The 18,260-nt window shown below is 50.4% G+C and overlaps 1 protein-coding gene across 1 annotated transcript in view; it reads left to right on the top strand.

Annotated features, from left to right (window-relative positions):
- The first annotated feature begins 937 nt into the window (after window positions 1-937).
- Window positions 938-18,260, top strand: part of ASIC2 (acid sensing ion channel subunit 2) — a 1,009,280-nt gene continuing 991,957 nt past the window's right edge. The window contains exon 1 of the mRNA XM_043583693.1: window positions 938-1,765. Within this exon, the coding sequence (XP_043439628.1) occupies window positions 1,211-1,765 (555 nt within the window). The 5' untranslated portion in view covers window positions 938-1,210. The remainder of the gene's footprint in view (window positions 1,766-18,260) is intronic.

Raw genomic sequence — 18,260 nt, 5'->3', positions numbered from 1 at the left:
GGAGGGGCTTCCTCACTCCCTGGAATGTCCCCCTCCCGCCGGCCGGTGGCAGAGGCACTGTGGTTTCTGGGTTGCTTCTTACCTTCTGCACATTCAGCATCTCCCCTCTGAGGGCCCCGGGCCGAGTGTGTGTGACCCGGGAGCAGAATCCCAGCAAAGGAATTCTGCCTCCACCCCCACACCTGGCTCTCGGGAGTTTATCCAGTGCCTCCCTGCCATCTATCTACGGGGAGGGGTGTCACGTCCTCACTCCACCTTCAGCGAAGGCGGCCCCCCCTCCCACTAGCTCCTCCCAAAACGGCCAAAAAGAAACTTTCGCGGGGGTTCCCCCCTCCCCCCGGCCTCTCGCCCCCGTGCCTCTCTGCTCACCCCCCCCCCCCCCCCCGTCTCCCCCGCCTCCCCCACCTCGCAGCCCGGGATAGGGGGTGGCGGGGGAGGGGAGGAGGCCGGCTCGCTCGGCGGCCTCTGGGTCTCGCCTTACTTCCGGGAGGCGGGGGAGAGGCGAGGCCCGTGGAGCCCCCGCGTCCTGCCAGGCTCCGGGTCCGCGCCTGTCCGCGGTGGCGCGCTGCCCCCTCTCCGGGGCGCTGGCCGCGGCCCGCCGGCATTTGGAATTCCGCCCGAAAGAGGGGGCTCGGAGGAGGCGGCGAGGAGGGCCGGCGGCCGGCGGCGAGAAGCGGAATCCGGGGTCCGGAGCGGCGCGGCGGCGGCTCGGGAGGCTCGCGCTGCGCCCGCCCGCAGTGCATCAGCGTGGCCGCGCGACATCCCCGGGATGCTCACCGCGGGGCATTATGCGCTGCCTAACAGGCTCCGGGCTGCCGAGCGACTTGTTTGAAGCATTTTCTCCCTCGCTCTCGCTTTTAATCTTGTCTCTAGTGGCGTGTGTAGGGGGGAGGACTTTATTTCCATTGGCTAAGCTCTCCCTTCCCACCCACATCTCTTCCACATCACCTTGGTGTCTCCCTAAATAAAACCAGCCCTCCTTATCGCCTGGAAAAAATCAGGAGCTAGAGTTTGAATGGGTTTATATAAACACTCACCCCTGGCAGCGTGCGGCTGGGCTCCCAGGATAAACTCCAGGCGTCTGGCCTGATGCTTGCCTTGCCGTGTTCTCTCCCTTGAACGTCAAGGTTTAAGCAGAGCCCGAGGACTGGGAACTCTTCTCCGAAATTGGATCAACCTGAAGCCAGTTACGGAACTGCACAGGGTCCCCATGGACCTCAAAGAGAGCCCCAGCGAGGGCAGCCTGCAGCCCTCTAGCATCCACATCTTCGCCAACACCTCCACCCTCCACGGCATCCGCCACATCTTCGTGTATGGGCCGATGACCATCCGGCGTGTGCTCTGGGCCGTGGCCTTCGTGGGCTCCCTGGGCCTGCTGCTGGTGGAGAGCTCCGAGAGAGTGTCCTACTACCTCTCCTACCAGCACGTCACCAAGGTGGATGAGGTGGTGGCCCAAAGCCTGGTCTTCCCAGCCGTGACCCTCTGCAACCTCAACGGCTTCCGGTTCTCCAGGCTGACCACCAATGACCTGTACCACGCCGGGGAGCTGCTGGCCCTGCTCGACGTCAACCTGCAGATCCCGGACCCGCACCTGGCAGACCCCACGGTCCTGGAGGCCCTGCGGCAGAAGGCCAACTTCAAACACTACAAACCCAAGCAGTTCAGCATGCTGGAGTTCCTGCATCGCGTGGGCCACGACCTGAAGGATATGATGCTCTACTGCAAGTTCAAAGGGCAGGAGTGCGGCCACCAGGACTTCACCACCGTGAGTACTTGGCTTTCAGCTCACTTTTGCGCATGGTTCTCTTGAGAAGTGCCACGCTGGGGTCTCCGCGTTCCCCGGAGCAGGAGAGAGCGTGGTGCCTGAGTCGAAGGCCAGGAGGGTAGTTGGCCAGAGTTGTTGGAACTGGTTGGAGCGGTGTGCCTGCCAGGATGGGGCAGTGTGGTCTGGTCAGGTGTGGAGGGCGAGCAGGGGGCCTGCGGTGGGGGATCGCTTCCCCAGATGTGCTGAGCTGGCTTCCTCCCAACTAGAGGGAGGAGGCCTGAGCTGTCCGCTGTCTGGGGCACTTGGTCGCTGAGCTGTGTGATTGGAACAGCTTGTCATTGACGAGGTGGCATTTTTTCCCCCCTCTCTGTCTCTTTCTCTGCTCGGAAGTGGCATCAGGCACTGCATCCTGTGGGCTGGGCTGGAGCTGAAGCTGCCAGAGAAGGGGGTGTGGGGCCCCAGACAGCCTGGGTGCTATCAGTGGCTTTGGGAGCTTGCTGGAGCAGGTGATGCTCACAGGGGTGGAAGTCTCTGTGCTTCCTTTTCTTGCGTGGATTCCGAGCTCCGTGTGGGGAGAGGAGAGTCGGGGGCGGGGGACCCCCCGGTCTCCATCTGGTCTGCTGGCAGGTCGGAAGCAAAGAGATGTCCAGGGTGCTTGGGCCCAAGAGGAGCGTGTAAGTGGAGGCCTGTGTGTAGGAGGACGGTCAGGGAGATGCCTGTGAGGGCGAGGCGGTCCAGGCTGCCTTGTCTGGGAGCTTCGGCTTGAAACTCAAAGGCTCGGGCTGCTGCCTGTGCAGTCGCTTAACAACGTGGATGCCAGAGGAGTGGTGTGGGGAGGGGGCGAGCAGCTGTGGGATTGGAAAGCCTGGAGGAGGAGTGTGGAGCTGAGTAAAGAGGAAAGGCAGAGGGGGATGTGGCTCACGTTCAGGATGGGGCTTCCTGGAGGGGCAGAGAAAGGATGGGAGGAGAGCTGTCGCTGCCAGGGTTCTCCGTTTGCCCAGTTAGTGGGCTGCTAGGCATAACTTGGCATAAGGGGGTGAGACTGCAGCTACGCACGCCTCCTTGCTTCCAGGCGGGTCTGGGGCCTCAGGGGCTGTGGGACCCTCCAGAAGCCCAGGGTGGCTGCTTCTCCCATAGCTGCCTTAGGGAGAAGCCAGAGCTTTTGAGTCTCCGAGCCTTGAGCCAAATTGCAATGGTAGGTTCTGGATGACAGGTGCAGCAGTTGCAAAGGAACTGGATGGGCTCTGTCACCAGCACTTGTCCGGGGCCCTGTGCCTAATTAAGACATGCCCCACCTTGCTGGTAGTGCACCCATTCTCCACCCGCTCTCAGGTCCACTGCCTGCTGGCCTCTTGCTCTGAGTTTCTGCCATAACCAGTTAATGCCATAACCAGTTTCTGTCTGCAGCCTCTGTGCTTGCAGTTAGCTGTGATTCTGGAAAAGCCCACAGTGCCGGGGGTGGGGGGCATCCCATAGAGCTCTGTTTCCTGGGGGAGCTGTTTTTACCATCCGTTTCAAACACTGTGAGGAAGAGCACAGCAAAAGCAGTGGCAGTGCATTTATACGAAAGGGGAAGGGGGTCTGAACTGGAGGAAGGGACCGGCCTTACTGGAAGCCCTTCTGAACGGAGCAAACGACTCTCATACATTTCATGCACAAACGATGGTCTAGGTGGCTTGAGAGAGGAGGGGACGATGCCTCATTCTCAGAGGCTGAAACCATCCCTGTATCCCACCCCGTGCTTTCTAGTGCCGTGGCAACGCTCAGCTTCACCACTGCACCTTGCAGCTCAAAAATGCACTCAGCTGTTCCTCTGTCTGCCTGAACGTACCCGGAACACACTCAGAGAAACTGCGGTAGCAGACCCCGGACCGAGATCTCAAGCACCCTCGTCACTGCGTGTCCAACTAGTGGTTTCCTCTCAGTTCATGATCAAGTTCCATTTCCAAGTAAAGGTTCTTTGGCCCACAGTTGATGTTTTGCACTTAGCCCATAATTGGAGGCCCCGGAGTCCCAGGAGACCAAAGATCAGGCCTTAGAGCCTTACCTGAGCCTTTGACCTCTCCAAGATGTCTCTCAAATAGTAAAGGTGCTTGTGGATATGGTTTATGAAATAGTAAGTGGTATGTCATTATCTGCTGTCCTCAGCAAGTCCAGGGCTCATCTGGCCGGGTGTCCCTCCTTGGACTGACCCTCAATGTGTGACCTCCCCCAGCACCGAAAGGGGGATGAACCTCGGGGCTGGATCTCCCAGCTGTTTGGGCAGTGTCAAAAAGGGCATCCACTCGAGGAAACCTGGAGGAGGCCCCAAGTGGATGGCTGACCTTTCTCACCCTCTGAGCACAGTGGGAAGCCATGCTGAGCCTCTGTGAGAGGGGACATGGCACCAGGTTTGTTCCAAGACCTTGCAGTGAGGGGTAATCCTTCCCACTCCCCCTTTATACCCCTGTACCTTTTAGTCTGGGGTATAGTATGCTGATTCTGGGGCTCTTGCACCGGAAGAGGGCAGGGAACCTTGCTGATGGGGGAAGTCAGTTCACTGGCCTTCTTGCCCATTCCATCTCTCCGCTGCTCATCCCTCTCCATTTGGCTTATTTATTAGGCCCTGCCTGGGTTTTTCCCATGCTGAGTGGCTTCTTTCTTTACATGCGGTGGCTGACTTATTAGAGAAGTTAAGTATGGGGGAGGGGATGTCCCAGGTGGATCGCTTTTTCCGTTTTTCTTTTTCTATAAAACATACCTAGTGCTGTCTCCAGGACTAATGCTTTTGCATAAGCTCTTATTCCAAGTTCTTAGCTGGTGTGCAATGAAGTGCGTAATACCCTTTAATTAGTGAATGAGCCATGATTCTAGCAGAGGGGAAGGCTGTTTGTGGAGGTTAAAAGTCCCAAGAAGCCAGGTGTGGAATTCTCACCACCATGTATACAGGTGTGTTCCATGCTCATGCAGGTACATTCTTAGCCCTCATCTGGGACAATCTGAATGCAGATAGGCATGTATTTGTCCTTCCTGGGAAAGCCGAATGGGACTTACTTCCGTAGTGCCTGCTTGGGGCGGGGGCGGGGGGGGGGGGGCGTTTGCCATGCTGACCTCAGGTGGAAGGAGGGAGATCTGGATGGGGTGTCTCTGGCCATGGTGGTGGGTGATCTAAGGATAAGGTTAGGAACAACCTCTTGGCTTGAGGAGGTTTGAATCACAGCTCCATCATTTTCTAGCTTATTCCCTGGGTCATATTTTATGTCCTCTCTAGGCCTCAACTTGCTCGCTGTAACATCTGGTAGTAATACGTGACTTTGTAACTCACAGGGTTGTTGGGGGATGAGGAATGTGAGACAATGCATGTAAATGTCCTTTTGTACATTGTGCAGATGTAAGGCGGGGCTGCTCTCCGTGTTAGCAGGGGATTATTATTGTCCAGCCCCCCTGCCCTGTTTGCAGCCCACCGTAGGAGTCAGCTGATGAGTAACGCTGTGAGCAGAAACGGGGGCGGGGGGGGTGGAGGTGGCCGCAAGGTGTTTGGAGCCCAGGGTTAAAGCCCAGCCTTGTGTAAATGGGATTGCTTGGAGCGGAGGTCACAGCTGGGTTCAATAGCTAACTGTGACAGACAGGTGGCAATTCCATTGTTTGTGACTAGCACGTGACTGTTTCACGCTGTTTCTCTGCTCATCACATTGGGGTTCATCTGCCTCCAGGTTCAGGAATGCAAATGACCCTTCAGTTGGCACTTTTAATTTGATGTCCGTAATTGTATGTGTTTGCGCTTTAAATTTGAGATTTCTTTCATTGACCTTTCCTTACTGAAAGAAAGGTCTCTCCACAACGAGATCTTGTTAGATCTTCTTCATCTACATCGCATAGCATTACAGAGATGTAGAGGTGAGGGTTTAGGACTCTCACTGGAATTCCTGCCCAAGGCTGGCGGATCCGCACCCAACCTCTCAATATTTCTTATTACATGAGCAGCAGGTGCACGAAGATGGTGAGCTTTGGGGAGAGAAGAGTTGGAGTTCTAACTGTACCCCCATTTGCTGTGTAATCGTAGGCAAGTTCCCTAACCTCACTTTCCATTTATTTATTTATTTATTGATTGATTGATTGAGAGAGAGAGAGAGAGAGAGAGAGCGTGAGTGGGTTAGGAAGAGAGGGAGAGAGAGAATTGAGAATCCCAAGCAGGCTCCGCACTGTCAGCACAGATCCTGATGCAGAGCTCGATCCCACAAACCGTGAGATCATGACCTGAGCCAAAATAAAAAGTCAGGCACCTAACCCTACTGAGTCACCCAGGCACCCTTCCCCAACTTTAAAATAGAAACAATAATACCTGCCACTGGGAGCTGCACCCATTCAGGGAGGTAAAGTGCGACAGCAGCCAGTGAGTGGCCCAAGCCTGGTGCGTACAGGGCAGGCCCCTTGCTTTGCTTCGTGTCCCACAGGAGTATGACTGAGCCTGTGCTAGACGTTGGCTCTCTTGACTCCAGGCCAGTGTTCTTCCCACTCCTCCTTACCGTGACTCACCACCAGCTTTAGAGCACAGGCGACTGCTGTGATGGTGGGATTTGTAATTTTCACAGTAGTCAAACCTTCACATTTTTCAGCGCTTTGGTCCATATCAGTTCTGCTGCCTAGACACCATCTTGGCTTCCACGAACCAGCTCATGGCTACTAATCTCACCCCGGGGAGCTCGTGCCCCCCAAGCCCCGAGAAGCGTGGAGTGACCTCCATACGAGGCGTAGTGTTTTTATCACAGTGTGGCATGTTACCGCGTGTTCCTTCAGTCGTCCCTTTATCCATCAGAGAGGACACCTGCTATGCAGCGGTTATAAAGCCAGACCAGTTCCTTGTCATCTGAGAGCTCACAGCTCGTTTCCCAACCCTTTCTAGATGGGGAGCTAGGTGAGAGCAGGCATCTTGTCTCCTCAAACACGTTCTCTGCATACATCCTGCAGACAGTTGCTGATTAAACAGTTGCCTTCTGTTTCCCAAACGGACCCAGAATCCTTTGCTCGTGGGCCTTACTTACTTTTTGCTCTCCCACCTCTCTCTCCACGTCTATTCATTTAAATCCTACTCCTCCTTTAAAATCCAGCTCTAATATCTCTGTAGCCTTCTCCAGGAAATCATTGCCGGTCCCTCTCCCCATGACCGTAATCTAAATGAATCTCTTCCTCCTCTGTCTTTGAAAAAGCATCTTGGCTCATATTCGTCTGTCAGAGCGCTCACTGTGCCTTTCCTAGCATTACACGCAGAAAGTGTTTACGCTAGAAGAGACCTCAGAGATGATTTAATTTAATACCTGAATTCCTTAACCAGTGATAATTTTTAGACATTGCCTATTTCTGTCTCTCTTCCCTGTAAGACATGATGTCTTTACTGACCTTCTATTCTCAAGACTTGGAACTGCTTAGCACATGGTAAGCTCTCAAAGTGTGTCTTCAGAGTATGTTAAGGGGGATTAAAGTTATTGGAAGCTAAGGTGACACTATAGCTGATACGGCCATTTTTCTCAGCTTCCTTTTATGATGTAGGTATCTAGGATCCCACCTACACCAGGATGGCATGTCTCATTGTTAAAAATTATTATCATACCGCACTTTCTGATGACAGAAACAGTTCATGCTCATTGGAGAAAACTTGGGCAGTGTGGGGAAGGAGTAAGGAAGGAACAAGAAAATTGCCTATGGTAGCATCCCGGACATAATTACATGTATTACTTTGGCATTTGGGAATAGCTCCATCCGGTCACATAATGTGTGCGTGTTTGTGTACCTTCGTGCCTGGGATCACAGCTTCTGTACATGTGGTGCCTTGTCTGATGTGCAGCACACTTCTGATCAGTGTCAGCTAGCTCTCTTCTTCTTGGGTCCCCAGGGTAGCATCCGGGGTGTTAAAGATGCCCTTAAAGGTCCATTCAGAGTGAAAGTAAAATCCAAAGGTATGTTGGGGCACCTGGGTGGCTCAGTCAGTTAAGTGTCCGACTTCGGCTCTGGTCATGATCTCGCACTCCTTGAGTTCAAGCTCTGCATCGGGGTCTGTATGATCTCACAGTTTGTGGGTTTGAGCCCCTCCTCGGGCTCTGTGATGACAGCTCAGAGCCTGGAGCCTGCTTGAGACACTGTGTCTCCCTCTCTCTGCCCCTTCCCTACTTTCTCTCTCTCTTTCTCTCAAAAGTAAACAAAAAAATCCAAAGAGATGTCCAATCAATACCCCTCTTGTGAGACGTGTTTTGTCTTATCTGCCAGAAGCACCAGGGATAATTTGTGGGAGCGAGTGGAAACCACCCCTCTTAATTCAGCCTTCTTGGATTTTAGGTTCACAACTGAACACCACGTACTCTCCTTCAATGGCACTTTATTGACAGTCTAGCTGTGCATTTACCTGAAGCCATCTTGACCCCACTGTTTGTTGCATGTTTGCTAGGATGAACCACAGATGTGTTCACTGACACTAAATTAGATCTCCCGACTGAGGCCTGACCCTGTTTCTAGATGCGGCACAACTTTAGGACTATGAGGAACCATGAGGACCATGGACCATGGACCACGGAGACCATGAGGTTCTCTTTGCTTAGAACATTCCTGCCTGCCTCAGTCCACCGTGTGGAGCCTAACTCCCCATCACCTGTAAAGTCTCTGGGCACTACGTCTAAATTGCACCTTTACTCCTTAAGATACCTGGAAGTTTTGTGAGCATTTGCCGTGTCCTTGGAGAGGCGACCCCTGCCAAGCTAAGTGAGCGGTTTTCCGTGGAGCTGGTTCCGGTCTGTATTACTTTAGGTTGCGGCTCCCTGGAAAACAAGTTTTCAGGGGTGTACTGAATTCTCTCTGATGTGTTGGATGGCTGGGGCAGTGACCGGGAGCTGACTGTGATAATGACCCACACCATCTACTTGCAGAGAAAAGCTGATGTTACTGCACAGGCCACTTAGTGCTTAGCTGCTGGTGGGGGAGAGTCTGTGTGTCTGTGCCTCTGTCCCTGGGAGCTCTTAGACCTCCAGAGTGGCTGATGAAGGAAGGCTACCCGAGAGCTTATTGAATTGGTAATTGGTCCTTTCCCCCTCTCTACAGGGCTTCCCTTTTCCTCTCTACAGAAAGTCCTTCCCTTAATGAAGAGATGAGTTCTAGAAAATTTTCTGCAAAGTGAATCCTAGTTTGCCGCGGATGCCTAGAAGAAGAGCTGACATGGGATCCCATTGAAAAAAATCCCCCGAAGACTGAATTGGCAGCTTTTAGCATCAAGTTTGCTGTCAGAGCTATTGCTCCGTAGAACAGTTCATATTTCAAAGTGCCAAGCAAGAATCCCGTGTTCTCCATCAGACCAAAAATATACCACCCAGGTCTAGTGATACCTGAAAGTATGCTGGGTGTTTTCTCTTTTTTTGTCTGCGTGTTTATGTTTGATGGAACTGGGTTGAAATAGCAAGCCGGACTGCAGGGTCATTGGACTCACAATCTATTATAACCTGAAACGGATGGCCTACATCATAACCCCTGCAAGTGTGAAATTCCATATATCACATTTCTCCCTTGCTGTGGACTGAAAACTAGTCCATTCCGCCTGGCCTGAGTGGTTACTGGGTAGCAGATGCTTCCAGACACGCATGTTTATTATTTGAAAAATCTGAAGCATGTGATAGAAGCCTGTTGATCATGTTGGGCTTTATTGGGGAAGAACATTCCAAAAAGTCACATCCCCTGGGTGCTAAAGCATCTTTCTATTTCCCAGTACTTATTTTCTCATGACTCAGGTACATTCTGTATTGATTACCTTAGTGATCATGGAAATTTATACTCAAGAAATAAAGCATGAAACACAGAAGGAATGTATTTGGATTTAATTGACTTCTGTTGATTGAGTTGTACAACCTTGGGCAAGGTAATTAGCCTCTGTGGGCCTCAGTTTCCTCGTCTATAAAATCAGGGGGTTGAACCCGGTGATTCCAAAGGCCAACCTCTAGAAGTCTAAATGCAATAAAACATAGCCAACATTTATTTTTCTGATCCCACATTTGTTACCTGAAGCTACGACTTTTATATTTGGTGGAGGGAGCTGGTGCTTTTTTCTTCAAACAGACACATTTATCCATTTATTTGTTTGTTTTATTTAGATAGATCTGCAAGTGGAAGCTGAAACACTGACTGGCTGTAGTGGGGTAAAGGGAGGCACAAACCCTACTCTCAAAATCCTGTCCATGAGCCATTATGTGTCTGGCTGCAGCCTGTAGGTGTGACTGGAAGTTTCCATCCCACTAGTCCTGTGCTTGTGAGCGGCGGTGCATGCATGAATTAGCAAGGGCACCCTTGGAAGATGCTGCCCAAATCCCCTTTGCTGATGTGAGCAGTACAACTCCTGACCACTCATATCTGTACCAATGGCACTGCCACTCCTGGAGATCTCTGGGAAGTTATTCACCTCCATGCCGCCTGGGGGCAGCCGACGGCCAGCGACTAATTGACCCAGGAGTACAAATTGCCAGCCATCTTGCCTCAAGATGGAACCAATTATGGTTGACGGTTGACACTCCAGAGCTTCCCATGGGATCAGGCTGAGCTGGAATTTTCCTGTGGTTTCAACATCCTTGCTTACCTTTTCTCCCTTGCCGGTATCCTGCATGCCTCCCTCCCTTCCAGGCTCTTCCTGACGTCATTCCCTCAGTAAATCCCCTGGAGGAGAAACCCCATCTCAGTCCCCGCCAGGGACTATGACCTATGTGTTGGTGAGTTTTAGCTTCTCCATCTGTTTGGTAACATGGAGAACCACCCAGGCATATGGACCTATGTCTGCCTTGGAAAGAAGGAAGTATCGGTTTCGAAAGTCTTTTAAGACTTGAACTTTCTGGATCTGTGTCCTCAGCTGGGGCCTGTAACAATTTCCAGGGGACATATATTTACATTTATATTTATATTTACATTTATATTTATATTTCTATTTACTTATATATAAGTATATATATATGTACACACACACACACACACACATATATATATATATGTTTATGTATTTATATATTTGTAATTCAAATGATCATCTGTCCAATCAGGATTCATACCACTGGGTGCAGCTGGTTTGTCCTTCTTTGGACCTTCTGGTCCAAGGAAACCCCTTCCCAAAGCTGCCCATATCCTAAGAGCTGAGCTATCCCTAGTCTCTCAGCTGCTGCATACCCCCAGCTGCTCACATTCTAGCTCACACCTTCACCAACACCTGAATTCTCATCTTTTCCCAGTTCTGCTCTCTCTGAAAACCTCCCTTTCCCATGCCCCTCCCCCAGCCAGCCCTTGCTGCCATTTCTTCCTGGATGTGCATCAGCCTGGCTTTGAGCCACAGGGAGGAGCCTTCCGTGGTGGCAGTGGCTCGGGCCCATCTCTAAAGCAGGAGGTGGTCAGCGATGTTTGGCTGACCAAGGGTGATGCTCCTCGTAGGTCACAGAACCCATGAGTGATGAGGAGTGAAGGAAAGAACTGAGACCAATAGCCTGAAGAGGGAAGTAGGTGACCCAAGGCAAGGCAGTTGCTTTCCTCAAACCCTTGGAAGGCAGGCCTAAGGAACAGGAATAAAGCTTTCTTTGTGCAAGGCCAAGGGCAGAGCTAACAGCAGTTGGGGGTGGGGGACAGAAGTTCAGAGAGGTGGCTACCTGCTGATTGGAGGGAGCTCTCCCGGGAGGTTAGAGTACCTGTGCCCTGTCATCAGCCCCAGCCGAGGCTACACAATTGCTTATTGGCAGTGCTGTGGAGGTAGATCAATGTCAAGTGAAGAGTTGGATTTACTGGCCTCTAAAGTTACTTCCAAAGCTGAGCATCTTTGATTTATTTCCTTCCTGAACAGATATTTGAAGTCAGAGGTGAGGGCCATTGGCCTTTGGCTTTGGAAAGAATGGATAATAGATGCAAGCCAGCTCACACAGCCTGCAGAACCACTCTATTTCCCAATACTGTGTAGTGCTGATGCTAAGTGTTTCTGAAGCCGGGAATAAGAGGGTGCTGGGGGACAGTCCTTATAGAGGAGAGAGTGGATACGCAGTTCCTTCAGACAGGAAGTGTGTGGGTGCTGGTAGCCAGGGCTTGGGGTGGCTGTTCAAAGAGCTGGCCTCCCAAAGTGAGTGTGCATGCCTTCCTTGAGAAGCAGTTCCCAGAGGAATTTGTCATAAATTCTAGGCTCTAGATCCAAACCTAGAGAGCAGATCTTGGGGTGGTTTGGTCTGGCCTGGTTCCATGTGGAGTCTGGGGAGACTGGGAGGTATATGGATTAGAGATGACTCTGGGGTGGCTGGGGGGTAGAGATAGACCCAGCTACAGGGGCTGGGAAGGAGGCTGATGCCAGGGCAGGGCCCAGAGGATGCCCTGCCCAAGAGCACCAGGGGACTGTGGCAAATGTTGGAAAGATGAAGGGGCTTTGGCACCTGAGATAATGACATAATGAGATATCTTAGCTCTGTGGTATAATCATGGTATTGCGTGTCGGGTAGGTGTATGCACCAGGCTCGTGTGACTGTGATTTCTTGATTAATAAGAAATATGTATTTGGTCTTCATTCCTGGTTCCTGGTACAAGAGCTTTGAAAGCCCTTGGAATTTCCTGAGGGGTTGGGTGAGAGGCACATCTTTGGCTATGCATATGAAGAGCCTTTCAACCATACCTGATGTTATGCTGATGAAGTGACTCTTGGGGGCCCCCCAGATAGCTTTTAGGTTGGAGGCTGGTTGCCAGAGGGACCAACCATGTGAGTGAGAAGAGAGAGAGCTGGAGGTTGAGTCAATCACCAGTGACCAGTGATTTAATCCAGCTTTCCAGGTGCCGGTGTAATGGAACCTCCACAGAAATCTCCAAATGAGGGGATTCCGAGTGCTTCTGGGAGGTGCTGGGAGGGTGGCGTGCCTGGGGGAGGGGCATGGAAGCTCTGTGCCCCTCCCCCATATCTTGGATACAACCTGAATTGTCTCCTATAAATAAAGCAGTACCAGTAAATACACTTTTCCTGAGTTTCTGTGAGCCATTCTAACAAATTTATGAACCCGAGGAGGGGGTTGTGGGAGTCTCTGATGTATAGCTAACTGGTCAGAAGTGTGGGTGACTTGGACTCATGACTGGCACCTGAAGTGGGGGGCAGTCTCATGGGACTGAGCCCTTAACCCGTGGGGTCCTGCACAAACTTTGGGGAGTCGGTATCAGAATTGCTTGGTGTGAGGGGAAACCCACGCATTTGGTGTCAGAAGTGAAGGGTTCCGGGAGTCAAAAACAGAGCTTAGTAACGACCTTGGGCAAAGTATTTACCCTCTCCAGACCTCAGTGTCCCCCTGTCTTCAGTAACAATAATCCTGGCACTTGCCTTAAAGGATTGCTCGCAGTCATTGAACGAAGTGATAGAAAGGAAACTTCAGCTCTGGGCCAGATGCACAGCACCATCTACTTTGTTGCTGTTGTTATTTTCATTATTACTAAGACGAGCCAGGGGTAAAGCATAGTGATGGGAGAATCCAAGAGTGAAAAGATTTTTTGGGAAGTCCATACTGACATCAGCAGGTGTCAAGAGTACGGGGAATGAGTCTGTAGTCAAGCCAGGCACCCAGTGCCTGCCATTACTGGTGGCTGTAAGCTACTGGAGACACTTACAACTATGTCAGAAATAGAATTCCTCTCATTGGGTCACCCCATGTTTACAAAGCCTGTAAGTGGCTAACATTTTCTGAGCACATCATATATCTAGGTGCTGTTCTAACGTAAGTACTTCGCCAGAGCTCTGTGAATTATATGATATTCGTAGCTCTTTTTTTTGTATGGAAAAAATGGGGGCTCAGAAAGGTTAAATGATAAGACTGATGTCACTTAGCTAAGAATTGGGAGAATTGAGATTTGAACCAGATAATCTAGATCCTTGCTGCTTTCTTTAGAAGATGCTATTTGATCTTCACCAGAATGCTGAAACTGGATAAGGTAACAGTGTGTCTGTTTCACCGTTGAACATAAATAAGGCTCAGAGAAGTTTAGTGACGGGCACGGGGTCACTCAGCAGGAAAGTGTCACCATTGGGGATGGGAGTCATGCCTTTTGATTTCCTTGGGGTGTTTTCTGTGAGACATCAAGCTTATTTGCACTGCGCCAAACCGAGTGAAGTCAGGCCGTTCATCAGCAGTTCTCCAGCTCAAAAGAGTTGGATTTAGGTGCAAGGTGCCTCAACTTACCTGCATCCTCCCCTGGGAGCCAGAAGCTTGGTCGCTGCCAGAGCTGAAGCAGAGCAGGAAGGCCGCCCGGCTCTTGGTTCGGCACGCACAGGTGGAGGTGCCAAGCGATCCCACAGCACCCTCTTCAGGAAAGTCTAGAAGCCTGAAAAGTCTCCTCTTGCCAGGGTGACACTTGGGATCTGTCCAAGTTGCCAAAGGAGGAGCTCAGGGGTCTGACCCTAGGAAGCGAGTGGCAGTTATCGGATGTGATGTGATTCTGCCCTGCCCGCTCTTTCTGCCTCCACCTCCCCACTTGAAATCTGACTCCGGGGGGCAGAAATGACAGCCTCAGGAGACACAGCTGTGTTTAAGGAACCAGGTGGCTAGAGCTCGGTCTGGGGGCTGCAGCGTCTGCTTCCGAACCAGCGACCTGAACTTGAACATCCAGGCTGGGTGTGCTGTGATGGACACATTTGCAGGTGGCAGAATAGTACGGTGGTGAAGAACTGGGCTCCGGAGCAAGACCGTCTGGATTCAGATCCTGCAATCGCACATGAGTTGGACAAATACTCAGTTTGGTTTGGGGAGACTTCAGTCATTTGTGGAGTATGGCACGGTAGACCTCAACCCATGTGAGTTTCTTCCTCTTGCCATTTCCACCTATGTGGAAACCTGCTGACTGCTCCTCCAGGACTCTGTTCTTCTGTTTCTTCCTTTCTGTAATTAAAAAAAAATTTTTTTTAACGTCTTTATTTTTGAGACAGAGAGAGAGAGACAGAGCATGAGCCGGGAAGGGGCAGAGAGAGAGAGAGGGAGACACAGAATCTGAAACAGGCTCCAGGCTCTGAGCGGTCAGCACAGAGCCCAACGCGGGGCTCAAATTCACGGACCGTGAGATCATGACCTGAGACGAAGTCGGACGCTCAACCGACTGAGCCACCCAGGCGCCCCATTCCTGTCTGTTCTTTAAACTAAGGCTTTCCAGTGCGATCCTCTGCACTGTGTTCTCTTGTGTTCCCCACCCCCCACCAGATATGGCAGTCGAGGGACATCTCTCTAGAGCAGAAGTGGCTGCAACAGGGCTCTGTGATGTAGGGATTCCAGGTTCCTTCCTTCTCCCTGGTGTCTGTCCCTCTCTTCGTGGAGTGTGAGGAGGCGGCGTGCGGAGAGAGAAGTATCTCCATGAACTGGAAGTAACAGTGTCTTCTAAAGTTTGGGCCAAGGCTGCTTCTGCCTTCCTGGAATGATTTCTTAGCAGAACACCTTCCATCCCCTGGGCCTGTTAGCTATTTCAGGGACATTTTAAGTGGCTATTAACAAATGTTGAATTATGGCTGCAAACCTCTGGGAGCTCAAGTGACATTCACATGAATCACGAGTGAGCTCTGTGCAGTCAAGGCTGCCACAATGGGCTGGGATTAAACAAACAGGAGCCATTGTTCTCTGTAAAGCAATGAGGCAAGAGCGCTGCTCCTTGGAGCCTGTGATCTCAAGACAGTGTGCCCCTCAGAAGCAGGATGCTGTCCAGGACACGCAGCTCATTGCTGCCAGGGCAGACAGATGCTCTCGGGTTTGCAGAGAGGCGTATTCGAACTTAGTATCTGCAGGAATTTACCAACAGTCAGCATGTCCGGGGATACGCCGGCCAGTCTCAGAATCAGAACACCGATTCTGCAGACACCTGCTGAGTGCTTCCAATGTTCTGGGCTAAGCTCTAGAGAAATAGAAATGAGTAAGGCCCAGGCCGCACAGTAAGATTATTTGACACTAAACAGGCAGAGTTTGCACCAGGCCCAGAGGCAACACTGGGTAGGCTCCGAAGATCTTCCAAGAAGAGATGATGTGCATAATTCTTTTTATTTATTTATTTTTTTGAAACAATTTTGAACATATAAATGTTGCAAGACTAGTCCAAAGACCTCCTGTGTGTCTGTTCCCCCATGTCCCACTGATGTCATCTCTGGCCAGAAGACCTCATGCAGGGTCACTCCGTTGTCAGATCCCCCCAAGCCTCCTTTACTCTGCCACCGTTTCTTAGTCTCTCCCTGACTTTCATGACTGTGACATTTCTTAAAACTTTTTTTTTTAACTTTTATTTATTATTGAGAGACAGAGACAGAGCATGAGCAGGGGAGGGGCAGAGAGAGAGGGAGACACAGAATCTGAAGCAGGCTCCGGGCTCTGAGCTGTCAGCACAGAGCCCGACACAGGGCTTGAACCCACGAACTGTGAGATCCTGACCTGAGCTGAAGTTGGATGCTTAACAGGCTGAGCCACCCAGGTGCCCCATGACCTTGACACTTCTTATAATTCAAGGGCAGCCATCTTGATTTCCAGTTTGGGTTTCCCTCTTGATTAGACCCAGGTGGTGAATTTTTGGCTGAATTTCACAGAACTGATCCAGACTTCTTCCCACTGCCTTCTGCCCAGAGGTCCCAGTTTGTCCCCATTTGTCCCAGTACTTACGGTGTTCACTTTTGTCACTTGATTACCACGGTGTCCTCCGGGGAGACACTTTGAGACCATGTAAAACCCCACTTCTCAACTCTCTCTCACCCGCTGGTTTTATCATCATTGATTTTTCTTGCCTGAGTTACTGCTGTGATACTCACCAAATGTTGATTTTCTAATTCCATCATTTCATCCACATTTGTTAGTTGACTTTCTAAAACACAGAAGAGCTCTCTCGTCTCCCTTTTTTATTCATTTATATATTTGTATCAATGTACGTTCAGATCTCTGTTTTATTCAATGGGTTATAATCTGGTTGTATCATTATTTAGTTCAAAACTCCAATTTTCCTGTACTTGGGAACCTCTTCCGGCTGACTTTTGTGTTCTTTTGACATTTTCTGGCAACTTTTGAGCACTTTTAGAGTTTCTGGCCCATCTCTTTCTTTTCCTTATTCAGTCCTGTGGTTAGTCATCTCCAGTGAAGACTGGGTCCTTTTAGTGGGAAATGCTGCCTAGAGCTCTGATCTGGGTTCTGGGTATGATCATCACAACTAGGGTTCCCCTACTCCCTGGCTCAGTGGACGGAACTAGGGTATTTACACATACATTTACATCTACAGTGAAAACCTTGACCCCACACCAATACTTCCAAAGCCAAAGTGGGGCTCAAACTCACGACCTTGAGATCAAAAGTCAGGCTCCACTGACTGAGCCAGCCAGGTGCCCCTCACACCAATACTGTCAATTCCTGTCTACTACCACAGGGTTCATTCTAGATTTTTCCTCTTTTCATATCAGCCTCTCCTTTCTCCAGCAGTAGGAAATCAGCCTCCCATTATCTTATCTACTGTTTTGCTCCCATTCTCTTGAATGAAGACCATCTCCCTTTCCTGTGGGCTGCTGCTCTGTTTGGATGCCTCCTCACATGGGTCCTGTCCTATCCTGCCAGGCTCTTGTGCCCTCCTTGTGTGTGCTCTGACTGTAAACAGGCTGCCTCCCGTTCGTCTTCAGATTTCCTCAGTTGTCCCCCAAATATTTTTTACAGCATTTAACTTGAAACATTCAGGATCCATTCGAGATGCAATCAAGATTCATGGGCTGCATTTGGTTATTCTGTCTCCTTAATCGAAAAGCTCTCCCCCCAGCCTAACACACGTACATGCAGAGTTTAAAAAAAATAGCTGTATTGGGATACAATTCTTATATCCTACAGTTTATCCATAGAAAGTGTTAAAGTCAGTGGATTTAGTGCATCCGCAGTATTGTGAATTGTAGAACATGTTCATTACTCCAAAAAGAAACGCTCTGCCCATTAGCAGTTGCCACTTGCTCTCCCCTTTCTCCCAAACACTTCTACTTTAGCCTCGGGTAATTACCAGTCTGCTGTCTGTCCCTGTAGATTTGCCTGTCCTGGACATTTCTACAAATGCAATCATACGCTACAGTATGTGGTCTTTTGTGGTAGACCTTTTGTGTTCAAGGTCCGTCCATGTTGTAGCGTGCATCATACTTCATTCATTTTTATTACCAAATGATGGTCCATTGTATGACTATGCCTCATTTTATTTATCTCTATCAGTTGATGGACATTTGAGTCATTTCCATTTTGGGTGGTTCTGAATAATGCTGCTATTCACACTTCTTTTAGTATTGACTTTTGGAAGAAAACAGACTGATTGTTTTCGACAATCGGATTCTTTCCTTGTGGTTTCACTCAACCCGTTCCTCCCTGCCCTGCATTTCTTGTAAACCGGGAGTTAGGTTTAAGGACTTGATGAGATTTAGGGTAATGATTTTGGCAAGAGGACTCCTTGGATGAAGCTGCGTACTTCCTGTCGTCTCAAAACAGGATGAGCCTAGTCTGTGGTTGTCCCAGTCTTAGAGATG

The sequence above is a fragment of the Prionailurus bengalensis genome, chromosome E1 (genome assembly GCF_016509475.1).
Source record: "Prionailurus bengalensis isolate Pbe53 chromosome E1, Fcat_Pben_1.1_paternal_pri, whole genome shotgun sequence".
Classification (NCBI taxonomy): domain Eukaryota; kingdom Metazoa; phylum Chordata; class Mammalia; order Carnivora; family Felidae; genus Prionailurus; species Prionailurus bengalensis.
The sequence above is the reverse complement of the archived record's forward strand: the minus strand, read 5'-3'. Positions and strand labels throughout refer to the sequence as shown.